Below are 14,265 nucleotides of genomic sequence, written 5' to 3'. Positions count from 1 at the left end.
TTCAATTTTATGCACAAATTGGACATGGTAGTAGCAATTAAACATGATAAACCAATTACCCATTCCCCAAATAGCAACTAAGAGTTTACCTAACACAAATTACATCCCACATAGATATGAAATTGACAAATGGTCTAAAATAACAATTAAATTATAAACTAACTAAGAAAATTAAAGAATTCCATAAATGATTTGAACATACCAGTGATGAAGTGGTGTTAAGGAATGATCTAAGATGCTCAATTAAGTGGCGGATGATTGACTCAGTAGTGTGCAAGATTTTGTCCCTTGTTTTAATTTCTCAGATAATGAAAAGTCTTAACACTAGCCTTAGGGCTACTATTTATACTATACGAGATTTGTTGAGGGTTCAAGAGACGAGTGCAGCCGCAGAATTCCTTGTGCGGTCCGCAGATTTACATGTGCGGATCGCATATTTCCTTGTGCAGCCGCACTTTGGCCATTTCTCTGACAGACAAACTTCAGAGAGTTTGCAATTTTACAAATCAGTTTGTGCGGTCCGCACAAGAATTGTGCAGTTGCAGTTGCCTTCTACTGCAGCACCAAGAATTGTGCGGTCCACACTTTTTTTTACTTAGCCAATTTTTCTGAGCCCAGTTCCTGTAAAGCACACACATTCCTGCAACACACTTCTAATCCAGTTAGCACAAAATAAAACCTATCTAAGAAGAAAAGAAAAAGAAAAAGAAACATGGGTTGCCTCCCATAAAAGCATCTGATTTAAAGTCGTGACACGACGCATATTACCATCACTTCAAATGAATCACTTCCATCACATGACCATCATCAGCTTGTCCCAATTAATACTTCACCCGGTGACCATTGACTCGAAATACCTCATCATTTTTGTTCTTCAAGTCCAATGCACCAAAAGGTGTCACACCCACAATTTCAAAGGGACCACTCCATTTGGATTTCAGCTTTCCGGGAAACAACATCAATCGTGAGTTAAACAATAAAACAAGATCGCCCACCTTGAATTCCCTATTTAGGATGTATTTTTCATGAAGGTACTTCATTCTTTCTTTGTACAAAGACGAACTTGCATATGCGTGGTACCAGAATTCATCTAGTTCATTCAAATGTGCAACCCGCAAGGTGACAATTGCATCCCAATCAAGATTTAACTTTTTCAAAGCCCACATGGCCTTATGCTCAAGTTCCACCGAAAGATGACAAGCTTTACCAAACATAAACCGGTATGGAGAGATCCCGATAGGAGTTTTAAAAGCAGACCAATAAGCCCATAGTGCATTATCAAGCTTCTTTGATAAATCCGTCCGATTAGCATTCACTGTTTTGGACAAAATACTCTTTATCTCCCGGTTGGAGACTTCCACTTGACCGCTTGCTTGTGGGTGATAGGGAGTCGTAACTTTATGAGTGACACCATACTTGCTAAGCAAGGTGTCAAATGCTTTGTTACAAAAATGCGACCCCCCATCGCTTATTATAGCCCACAGAGTACCAAACCTTGTGAAGATGTTCTTCTTCAAAAATGCCACCACACTTCTTGCTTCATTGTTGGGTAGAGAAACGGTCTCAACCCATTTTGACGCATAATCAATAGCTACCAAGATGTAGGTGTTTCCATAAGAACTCACATAAGGTCCCATGAAGTCAATGCCCCACACATCAATAATATCAATTTCCAAAATAGTGATGAGAGGCATTTCATTTTTCTTTGAGATTCCACCAGCCCTTTGACATTCATCACAACACTTGACTAGATCACTTGCATCTTTGTAGAGTGTGGGCCAATAGAAACTGCAACTTAGCACTTTGTCCGCCGTTCTTGCTCCACCATGTTGACCACCATACGGAGAAGAATGTAAGCCCCAAGAATTTTAACTTGTTCCTTCTCCGGTACACATCTTCTAATCACTCCATCCGTACAAATCCGAAAAAGGTATGTTTCATCCTAATAATAGTCTAGACAATCCCGTTTGAGCTTCTTCCTTTGGTTTGAAGAGAACTCATCCGGGATGATACCACTCCCGAGAAAATTTGATAGATCCGCAAACCATGGCACATCTTTCATTGAAATGGCCAAAATTTGCTCATAGGGGAAGGAGTCATTGATTTCAAGGCCATCATGTGGCCTCCCCTACTCCTCCAAATGAGACAAGTGGTCCGCCACTTGGTTTTCACTTTCTTTTCGGTCTTGAATGTCTATATCGAACTCTTGCAACAAAAGCACCCATGTCATAAACCAAGATTTTGAATCTTTCTTGCTCATAAGGTAATCAAGTGCCACATGATCCGTGTGGACAATCACCTTTGTACCCATCAAGTAAGGGCGGAACTTCAATAGCAAACACAATGGCAAGTAGCTCTTTTTCGGTTACAATGTAATTGACTTGGGCATCATTCATGGTCTTACTAGCATAGTAGACCGGATGAAAGATCTTGTTGATACGGTTCCCCAAAGCTGCTCTAACTGCCACGTCACTAGCATCACACATGAGCTCAAAAGGAATGCTCCACTTCGGGGCGGTGATAATGGGAGTAGTTGTCAACTTGAACTTGAGCAATTCAAAGGCTCTCATGGAATCATCATTGAAGTGAAATTTAGCATATTTCTCCAAAAGCTTGCACAAGGGGTTCACCACTTTGGAAAAATCCTTTATGAAACGTCGGTAGAACCCCGCATGACCCAAGAAACTTCTCACGCCCTTCACGGATATTGGAGGTGGAAGTTTAGAAATCACCTCTATTTTTGCCTTGTCGACCTCTATCCCCTTATTCAAAATCTTGTGGCAAAGGACAATACCCTCCTCGACCATGAAATGACATTTCTCCCAATTCAACACCAAGTTCGTTTCTTCACATATTGCCAACACCTTATCCAAATTTTCCAAACATTCATCAAAGGAATCCCCGACTACCGAAAAGTCATCCATGAAGACTTCAAGGTAGTTCTCTACCATATCCGTAAAGATCGCCATCATTCACCGTTGAAAAGTTATCGATGCATTGCATAAGCCAAATGGCATCCGCTTGAAAGTGAAAGTGCCATAGGGACAAGTGAAAGTTGTTTTCTCTTGATCTTCCGGGGCAATAAGGATTTGATTGTAGCCCGAATATCCATCTAGAAAGCAATAGAATGCCCGGTCAGCCAACCGATCAAGCATTTGGTCAAGAAAGGGTAGTGGGAAATGGTCTTTCCTTGTGACTTTGTTTAGCTTCCGATAGTCCATGCACACCCTCCATCTGGTCACCGTTCTTGTTAGAATCAACTCGTTCTTATCATTGGTGACCACAATTATGCCCCCCTTCTTCGGAACACATTGCACCGAAGAAGTCCACAAACTGTCAGAAATGGGGTAGAGAACCCCGGCATCCAACCACTTTATGATCTCCTCTTTGACCATATCTTGCATTGCTTCATTGAGTCTTCTCTGATATTTAATGGAGGGTTTGGCATCTTCCTCCAAAATGCGGGGATTATTCCCCGAATATCTACCAAAGTCCACCCAATAGCTTTCTTCCTCTTGTGGAGCACCGCCAATGTAGAGTCAACATGCACATTAGTCAAACAAGAGGAAAGAATGCCCTATAAAGTAGAACATGGGCCAAGGAATTCATACATGATATGTGGAGGCAATGGCTTTAACTCCAAGATAGGAGGTTCTTCAATTGAAGGCTTTGTAGGAGGAGTTTTCCTATTATCGAGATCCAAGGAAAGTTTCCGAGGTGCATAATTGTATGACCCCATCCCTTGCAAGGAATTGACACATTCCATGAAGCCATCCATTTCATCATCATCAAAATTTAGCAAAACGGCCTCTAACATGTCACCCACATTAATCACGGCACTAGTATCATCAATAATCACATCGGTCACCAAGTCCACAAACGAACACACGTCATTGTTATTCGGTTGCCTCATAGATTTGCACACGTGGAACACCACGTTTTCATCACCCACCCGGAAAGTCAGTTCATCGGCTTTCACATCAACAAGAGCCTTCCTCGTAGCAAGGAAAGGTCTACCAAGAATAATCAGAACCTCATAGTCCACTTCACAATCAAGAATCACAAAATCTGTCGGGAGAATGAACTTGTCAACTCAAACCAATACATCCTCAATCACCCCCTACGGTCACTTCATTGCACGATCGGCCATTTATAGTCTCATAGATGTGGGTCTTAGTTGCCCAATTCCCAATGTCTTAAAAACCTAATAGGGCATCAAGTTGATACTTTCCCCAAGATCACAAAGTGCTTTTGCAAATTCGGCGCTTCCAATGGTACAAGGAATTGTAAAAGTACCAGGATCTTCCAACTTTGGAGCCATCGAATGCACAATTGCACTCACTTGGTGAGTGACTTTGATAGTTTCAAAATTCATCGATCTCTTCTTTGTCACCAAGTCCTTCATAAACTTACCATATCCGGGCATTTGCTCTAAATCTTCAATTAATGGCACATTTATAGAGAGACTCTTCATCATGTCAACGAACTTCTTGAATTGATTATCGCCATTTTCCTTGGCAAGCCTTTGAGGATAGGGAGGTGATGTATTAGGAAATGGTGCCTTAACTTTTTGAACCACCGATTCCGATATGTCAATAACATAATCCCTAGATGGGTTCACATCCTCTTGAGTCTCTTCCACCGTGTCATCAATATCAATCCGCACTTCATCATTTGCTTGCACAACATTGTTCGGAATCTCCTCTTCTTCTACCACTTGCTCATCATTCACAAGTTGCCTTTGACTTGAGGTAGGTGCATTCCTACCTTTTCCACTTTTTGTAGTGTCGGCCATGGCATGCCCCGCTGGGTTCCCACCTTTCGTGTTCACCACCGTATCACTTGGTAGTGCCCCTTAGGACGAGAATTAAAAGTTTGAGAGATTTGACCCATTTTCACTTCTAAGTTACGGATTGATGTGTTGTGTGAAGCAAATTGCGCATCAGAATCGGCATTCTTCTCCATCATTTGCTCAAACATGTTCTCAATACGACCCATTTCATTTTTGGAGGAACTAGGACCATGAGAAGGATAAGAAGGTGGGTTGCTCGGTCGTTGGTACATCGGGGGCCTTTGAAAACCCGACCCCCAATTTCCTTGGTTGTTGTTCCACCCGCCTTGGTTGTTACCTCCCCAATTGCCTTGATTGTTATTATTTTACCAATTCCCTTGGTTGTTGCTTTCACTCCAATTGCCTTGATTGTTTCCACCATTCTAATTTCCTTGGTTGCTAGAATTCCAATTGCCTTGATTATTCGAAGGTCTCCATTGTTGTTGACTGGGGCCTTGGGAATTGTTTCTTTGCCCTTGAAAGTTGTTCACATATTGGACCTCTTCATCTTGATCATTATAAGAATCTCCTTGATCATACCCACTATCATCTTGCACAAAATTATCCACTCTTTGTTGCACTTGTGGACTTCTTGTTCTTCTCTTGTTTACCATCATATTGACTCCCTCCATAGCATTGACTTGCCTCGGGTTTTGCACTTGTTAAAGTTGAGCCTTTGCCAATTGGTTCATGGTGGTTGTCAACTTGGCTATGGCTTGCCTATGGTCATGTAACTCTTTATGAAGAAGAATCATATTTGGGTCACCTTGTGGAACATTGGCTCTAGATTTCCACGCCGATGAAGTATCCTCCATCTCATCCAAAATATCACACGCCTCGGCATAAGGCGTAGTCATGAAGTTTCCACCGGCAAGTTGATTCATTATACATTGGTTGGTGGTATTGATCCCCTGATAGAAAGTTTGTTGAATCATGTTCTCTTCCATATCATTATTGGGGCACTCTTTCACCATTATCCTATATCTTTCCTATATCTCGTGTAGTGGTTCATTAGGCTCTTACTTGAATGGTAGTATTTCATCCTGAAGAATAGCCATGTTCCAGGGAGAGAAGTACTTTGAAATAAATCTCTCCGCAAGTTCATCCCACGTACGAATGGAATGATTTGTCAAACGTTCCAACCAATCTAAAGCTTTCTCCAGTAAAGAGAAGGGAAAAAGCCTTAGCCTCAAAGCAACCTCGAAGACATTTGTTTGATTGCTTCCCCAACACATATCAATGAACCCCTTCAAATGCTTATATGCATTTTGACTCGGTGCACCGGTGAAGAACCCTTGTTGCTCGAGCAAAGTGAGCATCACGTTGGAAGTTTTCCGCCCTAATACGGGGTGGGACTATAGTACTTGCATACCCTTCATTTGGCAGTACCCGGCATGGAGCTACTCTTCTGCGGACCGCACAAATGCAACTGCGACCGCATAGCTGATCGTCTGCTTATTGTGCGGCCCGCACTTCCATTGAACCTCATATGCATGTTCTCTGAACTTTGGTCTTGCTTTGCTTCTGCGGCCGCACATTTCATGTGCGGACCACACTTCTCACAGATCTCTGATGGCCTTTTCTTCACAATCTGCGGCCGCAAATGAAAATCTGTTGTCCGCACTTTAGAGCTCTTGTGCTTGTTTTTGTCCTTGGTTCAAATTACTCCTTCTTGCGTTGGATTTCATCGTTGAGGCTCATTTTCTACCATTCCTACAATTAAGCATATTTCATCGATTTTCGGGAACATAATTAAGCACTTTTGGACTAAAATGAAAGAAAAAATATGCTAATAAGTAGTCAAAATCCCCATTCATCAGCCCGCTCTACAAGAAGAGAAAATATATTAAAACAACCAACTCAAGATTTATTAAGGGGCTAATATTCAAAGAAATACCAATTCTCATTATCGGTCAAATGACCCGTCCAAAACTCAAGTAAATGATGTTTAACCTTTTACGATTCTTTTATCAAGTTCCAATATGATTTACGCAATTAAATTAACAAGTAGGGTGCAAACAACGCGAGAACAACATGATTTGGGTCCTAGACTACCCGGACTTAAGCATAATTAGTAGCTACGTACGTACTCTCATCACCTCGTGCATACGCAGTCCCCACAAATAGAAGCACATAATAAATTGATCCATCTACGGGGTTAATTCCCTCTTACAAGGTTAGAAAAGAGACTTACCTCACTGTGAAGTTTCATAACCGGCTCCAAAGCCTCTGTAACGGCTCAAACCGATGCCCGTCGCTCCAAAACTAGTAAATAATTATGCAAATCCATAAATACATACTTTAATACTCATTATAAATCAATTTATAACAATTTTCAACTCCGCTCAAAAAAGTCGATAAAGTCACCCTCGGGCCCACATGCCCAGATTCCAAAAAATTTCGAAGATAATCATTACCCATAACACTATGAACTCAAATATATGATTTATTCCCAATTCCATATCCAATTTCGTGCGAATTCTAGGTTTTCTACCAAAACCCCCACAATTTCTACTAATTTCCATGTTTAAATCCTTATACAAACAATGTATGTAACCTGTAATTGGTGGGAATCACTTACCTTGTGATGCTTGATGAAATATCCCCTTGAAGATCTCCAAAATCACCCCAACCATGTGAAAAATGAGAGAAAATGGGCCAAATCCCGTTTTTATAAAACCACACTGCCCAACGACATCTCGCACCTACGGTCCACTAACCGTTTCTGTGGCTCTGCACCTGCGGATAATCCATCGCAGGTGCGGCTTCAGCACAACCCAACAGTCCCCGCTTCTGCGCCCCAAATAGCGCACCTGTGCTTTCGCTTCTGCGAGCCTCAAGCGCTTATGAGCTCGCTCACTTGCGCCTCTCTTTCCGTTTCCGCACTCCAACGGCTGCATCTGCAATCTCGCAGGTGCGGGAAATCCTTCACATATGTGGCGTCTGACCAGCTCGCTCCCAGCTGCTTCTGCGGTCCACTTCCTTTTTTCTGTGAGGCCGCTTCTATGATGAATCTTCCGCATAAGCAGTTACACTAGCAACCAGATTTTCCAGCTTTTCCTTTAGTCCAAAAATTGATCCGTTAACCATCCAGAATCCAATCGAAGCCCCTAGGACCTCAACCAGACCTACCAACTAGTCCTAAAGCACCATACGGACATATTCGAGCCTTCAAATCGCATCAAACAATGTCAAAATCATGAATCACACCCTAATTCAAGCTTAATGAACTTTAGAACTTCAAGCTTCTACATTCGATGCCAAAATCTATCAAAACACGCCCGAATGACCTAAACTTTTGCATGCAAGTCACATTTGACATTACGGACCTACTCCAACTTCCAGAATCAGAATCCGACCCCGATATCAAAAAGTCAACTCTCGATCAAACTTCCCAAAAATCTTCAAATTCCAACTTTCGCCAAATGACCCCAAAATGACTACGGACCTCCAAATCCACATCCGAATGTGCTCATAAGACCAGAATCACCATACGGAACAATTCCAAGGGTCGGAATTCCAAATGGACATCGATAGCAATAAAATACACTTCAACCCAAATTTATGAGAATCCTCCTTAAATGCCAACTTTCCACAACATGCGTTGAAATGCTCCCGGGTCATCCAAAACCCGATCCGGACATATGTCCAGGTCCAAAATCATCATACGAACCTGTTAGAACTTTCAAATCCCAATTTCGAGATCGTTTACTCAAAAGTCTAACCTTAGTCAATTCTTCCAACTTAAAGCTTTCGAAATGAGAATTTTCTTTCCAAATTAACTCTGAACTTTCGAAATTCAATTCCGACCACACGTACAAGTCGTAATACCTGAAGTGAACCTACTCAAGGCCTCAAACTGCTGAATGACACTCTAGATCTCAAAACGATCTGTCGGATTGTTACACTAATACTAGTATTAGTGTAAAACAAGTGTGTTTGCCCGAATTATTTTTTGGATAACTGTGGTGTACTTTGACTAATTTAACGGGATATATGCTACGAGAGGAAGATAAATTGTTATGAGAAAATAAGGAAAAATCATTCAGCAATTGAGAGGAAGAGCGGATCAGAGATCAATTAGGAAGATGAATATGCTAAAAACTGAGGTAATACTTCATTCCTATGGTAAACGAGGTCTTAATTCTACAAATAAGTTCGAGTAGAATAAATATAGAGTCCAAGTAGCCTAGCTGAATAATAAAAAAGTAAAAATGATAAAACTTACCTGTAATAGGCTTAAGATCTACCTTTTGTAGAAAATATTTCCATTGACTAAACATATGCAAATATGATCTTTAATATTATTTATATAATGGTAGGTGATGTGATGCCAAAATGCTTTACTTTTAGCATATTACTCGCCCTATATTTTGTTGGTCTAATGGGTTATTATGTGATATTTGAGCTAAATTGTGTTGTTTTATGTGTAGGAACATCGAAAGGAATCATCAAATGAAAATTGCACAAAAATAGGACAAAAATACAAGTAAAGAGCACAAAAGCATCAAGTATCCAAACCGTGCTACAGACCAGGCTTTGCAAGGTCTATAGCCAGGTTGACCGTGCTATAGACCAGGCTTTGCGACGTCTATAGCCAGGTCGACCGCGCAATAGATCAAGCTTCGCGGGGTCTATAGCCAGGTCTACCGCGTTATAGACCAGGCTTCGCGAGGTCTATAGCCAGGTTGACCGTGCTATAGACCAAGCTTCGCGAGGTTTGTAGCATGGTAATTAAAAGTCGTGGGTTAAAAGACCCAAACCCGAAATTGGACCGGGGAATTGACATAAATACTCTCCAAATGAGTTATTCTAGCGTTGGACATTATTTTGGAGAAGAAAAAGGTTGCAGAACACTTGGAAGCAAGGATCAAAACGAGCTTTCTCTTAATTTATCTCTTTATTTTGTAGTTTATGTCTTTGAACATTATGTGGAGTGTGGTTGTATTTATGAGTAGCTAAACTCTTTAATCTAAGGTTTGATGGAACCTATTGGAGGATGATTCTCTACTGCGTTTAATATAGATTTGCCTTTGATACCTTGATCTTAGTTAGTAAACTCTCGAATTGTTATATAATATTTCTGAAGGTTGATTGCTTGAATTCGTGCAAAACTATTAGTTGTAATTAACACATCATTTCCCTGTAGGATTCGACTTCGGACTTGTAAACCGGATTATATTTGCAACGACCGGTTAGTCCTTTTTATAAAGCATAGTTGGGCGTGATCAAATTTTGGTGATGTTGTCGGGGAAGCAACATTGATACTAATTACAACTATAAGAATTGCTAGAATTTTTAGTTTAGTTAATTTTCCCCATTTTTATTCATTACATTGAAATTCTAACGTTTGTGGTCTTGTGTGTTATAGGTGTATGCCTAGAAACTCTTCAAGAACTTGTGAATTATTTGAAGCATAACCGGATCCTGAGAAAGCTTTCAAGGAATTAAATCGTGCAAACAAGAAGGACAAACAACAATATCACCCCAAGAGAGAAAATTGAACCGTACATGGGTGACGCTTTGGATAATCAAAACAATCGAAACAATGTGAATGACCCGAATAATCAGGGTGTGGCACCTCTTGTGCCAGAAGCAGCTTTGTATGATTGGGCACAACCCACTGCTAAATATTTGGCAACTGCAATTGCAGTCCCTCATATACAAGCGGAATCATTTCAAATCACAAATAACATGCTACATTTGCTGCAAAACAAGGGACTATTCTCCGAGTCTTACATTGAAGATCCACAGCAGCATTTGAAAAGAATTTTGTCAATTTGTGTCACACAAAGGCAACCAAATGTGATACCGGAAGCAATAAGACTGATGTTGTTTTCATTCTGAGTGACAGGAGAAGCCCAAACTTGGCTTAATTTGCTCCCAATAAATTCCATCAAAACTTGGGAGGTATTAGTCAAACAGTTTTTGAATAAGTTCTACCCGCCCAATAAGACTGTCAAGTAGGTTGATGAGATATTGAGCTTCAGGCAGAAACCAGGTGAAACGTTACAAGAAACGTGGGAGAGATTCAAAGGTATGCTGGTCAAGTGTCCACATCATGTCATTCCAGATCAGATGTTGAGACAACGGTTTTACATGGGATTGGCTTATAATTTCAAGGCCAATGTTGATGCTTCAGCAGGTGGAGCATTTTTGAGCAAGTCATTTAGAGAATGTAAAGTCTTGCTAGATAAATTGGCTCAAAACTCAGGCTGGATGACAAGAGACTCTACAATCACCCCTATAGTTCACTCAGTAGCATTGGACCCGAACAACTCCATAGCCGAGAATATGGCTACTCTGATGACACAAATGAGTATCCCCACCAATAAGATTAATGAATCAGACCAGAAAAAGTTACACATAGTTGACACGGCTAATGGGGGATTATGTACACCATGCATTAACCAACCATACGTGTATTCGTAGAGTGGTGAAAGTGACAACCAGAATTATCAAGAGAACATGAACTATGTGGGCAACTATGGAGGCCAAAGGCAAGGTGGTCAGAATTGGAGGCATCAATATCAGCAATATACACTAGCACATCAACAATACAATAACACTAACAATACTGGAGCTATGCGACCACAGGGTCAAGTAGTACCTTACCAAAGGCAACAGGGGTACAATCAGCAAAATCAGCAACTAGCTTATCAACAACCTCAGCAACAACAACTAGTGAGACAAGATGATGGGTTTTCTGAAATTAAAGGAATGTTGCAGCAACTGATTGGGTCTAATGAAAAAAAGCAAGAGAAGGTGGAAGCACATGAGTCAGCGATAAAAGGCATTGAGATTCAATTAGGGCATATAAATATGGCTCTGAATAATCATCCCTAAGGGACTTTACCTGCATACACACATGTCAATCTGAAGGAGCAGGGCCCGAATCAGCTTATGGCGGTGAGCTTGAGAAATGGATCTTGATTTAGAGCAAGAAATTGCTCGTGAGAGCTGGTCATATGAAACACATGTGACAGTGCCAATTGAGTTAGATGAGTCAACTGAACTAACAGAAGTAAGAGTGCAACCAGCCCAAGAGTAAATAAACAAGGAAAAAGAGGTTGCGGAGGAGACTGAGAAAGTGTAGGAGAAGGCATTAGACAAAGTGCCTGAGCAGGATCTAACTCAAGCTAGAGCAAAGAAGCGACCTCTGGCATCCTTCCCGCAGAGGTTGGCCAAATATCAGAAGGGTGAACAGTACAAACATTTATGGAAATGTTTAAGAAAATTTAGGTAAACATTCCTTTAATTGATTCTCTGAGGGAGATGCCCGTTTATGAAAAAATGATAAAGGACTTGATATCTCGTAAGTTCGACTTCCAAGACTTGGCAACTATCACGTTGACACAGACTTATAGTGTTGTTGTATCAAGACCTATAGCTAAGAAGTTATCCGACCCTGGAAGCTTTACAATTCCATGCACCATAGGTAGCTATGCATTTGCCAAAGCATAGTGTGATTTGGGAGCAAGTATAAATATGATGCCATTGTCTATCTATAAAAAGTTAGGCATTGGAAGAGCAAGGCCCATATCCATGTTACTGCAGCTAGCTGACCGAATGGTGAAAAGGCCATCAGGTATACTTGACGATGTACTTGTGCAAGTTGGAAAATTCGTATTTCCAACAGATTTTGTCATTTTGGACTGCAAGGTTGATGAGGAGATTCCCATAATTTTGGGAAGGTCGTTCTTTGCCACAGGGAGAGCTCTGATTGATTGTGAAATGGGGGAGCTAAAAATGAGGCTGAATAATGGAGAAATAACATTTAATGTGCAAAAGTCTATGCGGTAACCCGGTGAGTTTCCAAATTGCTCTTTGTTAAACACGGTGGATGTAATCATGGAGGAAGATGATGAGACACTTAATGCAAAAGAGCCTCTAACAGCCTGCCTTATGAACTTAGAAGAAGTAAATGGTGAGGACTTGGCGGAATGGGTGTTAAATCTTCAAGGGCAAGGGTACTGGGAAAGAGAGCACGAATTTGAGCCTTTACACTTGGAAGAAAGAAAGAACCCTCCAGCCAAGCCATCGATCGAAGCACCACCGCAATTGGAGCTGAAACCGCTACCATCTCACCTCAGGTATGCTTTCTTGGGACCTAATTCGACTTTACCTGTTATTATCTCATCTGGTTTGTTAGATGTGCAGGTAGAACAACATTTGCAAGTGTTGAAAGAGTGCAATAATGCAGTTGGTTGGACTATTGCAGACATTAAGGGTATCATCCTGGCCTTTTGCATGCATAAAATTCTACTGGAAGAAGGGCACAAATCTTTTAGAGAACATCAAAGAAGGTTGAACCCTAACATGAAGGAAATTGTAAAGAAGTGATCAAGTGGTTAGATGCGGGAATTATTTTTTCCATCTCAGATAGCAACTGGGTTAGCCCAGTTCAGTGGGTACCAAAGAATGGTGGGATACCTGTTGTGCAAAATGAGAACAATGAATTAATCTCAACAAAAATAGTCATAGGATGGTGAATTTGCATAGACTACAGAAGATTGAACAAGGCCACCCGAAAAGATCATTTCCCCTTGTCGTTCATTGATCAGATGCTAGATAGCATGGAGGTCCCATTTTTGCTTCTTGGATCGATACTCGGGGTACAACCAGATATCTATTGCCCCGGAGGATAGAGAGAAAACGTCATTCACCTGTCCATATGGCATTTGCGCTTTTCGGAGAATGTCGTTTGGCCTATGCAATGCACCCGCCACATTCCAAAGGTGCATGATGGCCACCTTCACAGATATGGGGATATAATGGAGGTTTTCATGGATGATTTCTTAGTGGTGGGAAATTCTTTTGATGATTGTCTTAGAAATCTAAAAAGAGTGTTGCGAAGATGTATGGAGACTAATCTGGTGCTGAACTGGGAAAAATGCCATTTTATGGTACATGAAGGTATATTCTTGGAACACCTAGTGTCAAGTAAGGGCATTGAGGTGGACCGTACCAAGATTGATGTAATAGAGAAGCTTCCACCACTCACTTCTGTCAAGACAATAAGAAGTTTCCTTGGTCACGCCGGTTTTTACAAGCGGTTTATAAAAGATGTTTCCAAGATTGCTAACCCTTTGTGTAAATTGCTTGGAATAAATCACCCTTTTGTGTTTTTTGATGACCGCAGGGTAGTTTTTGAAGGATTGAAGAAGAGGCTAGTGTCTGCACCTATCATAGTTGCACACGACTGGGAGCAACCGTTTGAGCTGATGTGTGATGCAAGTGACGATGTCATGGGAGCACTACTTGGACAGAGAAAAGACCAAAACGTGCATCCAATCTACTATGATAGTAGAACATTGAATGGCGCCCAACTAAATTACACAGTGACAGAAAAAGAGATTCTAGCAGTGGTGTTCGCATTTGACAAATTCTGGTCCTACTTGATAGGCTCGAAGGTAATTATTTATACTGACCAT

General features: G+C 41.0%; 1 protein-coding gene and 1 non-coding gene across 2 annotated transcripts; one reads left to right on the top strand and one right to left on the bottom strand.

The window, feature by feature from the left end:
* Positions 1-10,796: 10,796 nt before the first annotated feature.
* LOC117273408 (small nucleolar RNA R71) lies at positions 10,797-10,899 on the bottom strand. Its single transcript, XR_004503418.1, has one exon. It is a non-coding gene; the product is annotated as a small nucleolar RNA R71 (small nucleolar RNA).
* A 1,420-nt stretch (positions 10,900-12,319) lies between these two features.
* Positions 12,320-12,634, top strand: LOC138898338 (uncharacterized). The gene has a single exon (XM_070184397.1). It carries the CDS (start codon positions 12,320-12,322, stop codon positions 12,632-12,634), a length of 315 nt encoding a protein of 104 aa, XP_070040498.1.
* The last annotated feature ends 1,631 nt before the right edge of the window (positions 12,635-14,265 follow it).

This window comes from Nicotiana tomentosiformis, chromosome 9 (assembly GCF_000390325.3).
Source record: "Nicotiana tomentosiformis chromosome 9, ASM39032v3, whole genome shotgun sequence".
Classification (NCBI taxonomy): domain Eukaryota; kingdom Viridiplantae; phylum Streptophyta; class Magnoliopsida; order Solanales; family Solanaceae; genus Nicotiana; species Nicotiana tomentosiformis.
This window is presented reverse-complemented; position numbering and strand designations above follow the sequence as displayed.

Coding starts and splice junctions, on each gene's coding strand:
- LOC138898338 (XM_070184397.1), top strand. CDS start 12,320: ATGATGCCATTGTCTATCTATAAAAAGTTAGGCATTGGAAGAGCAAGG.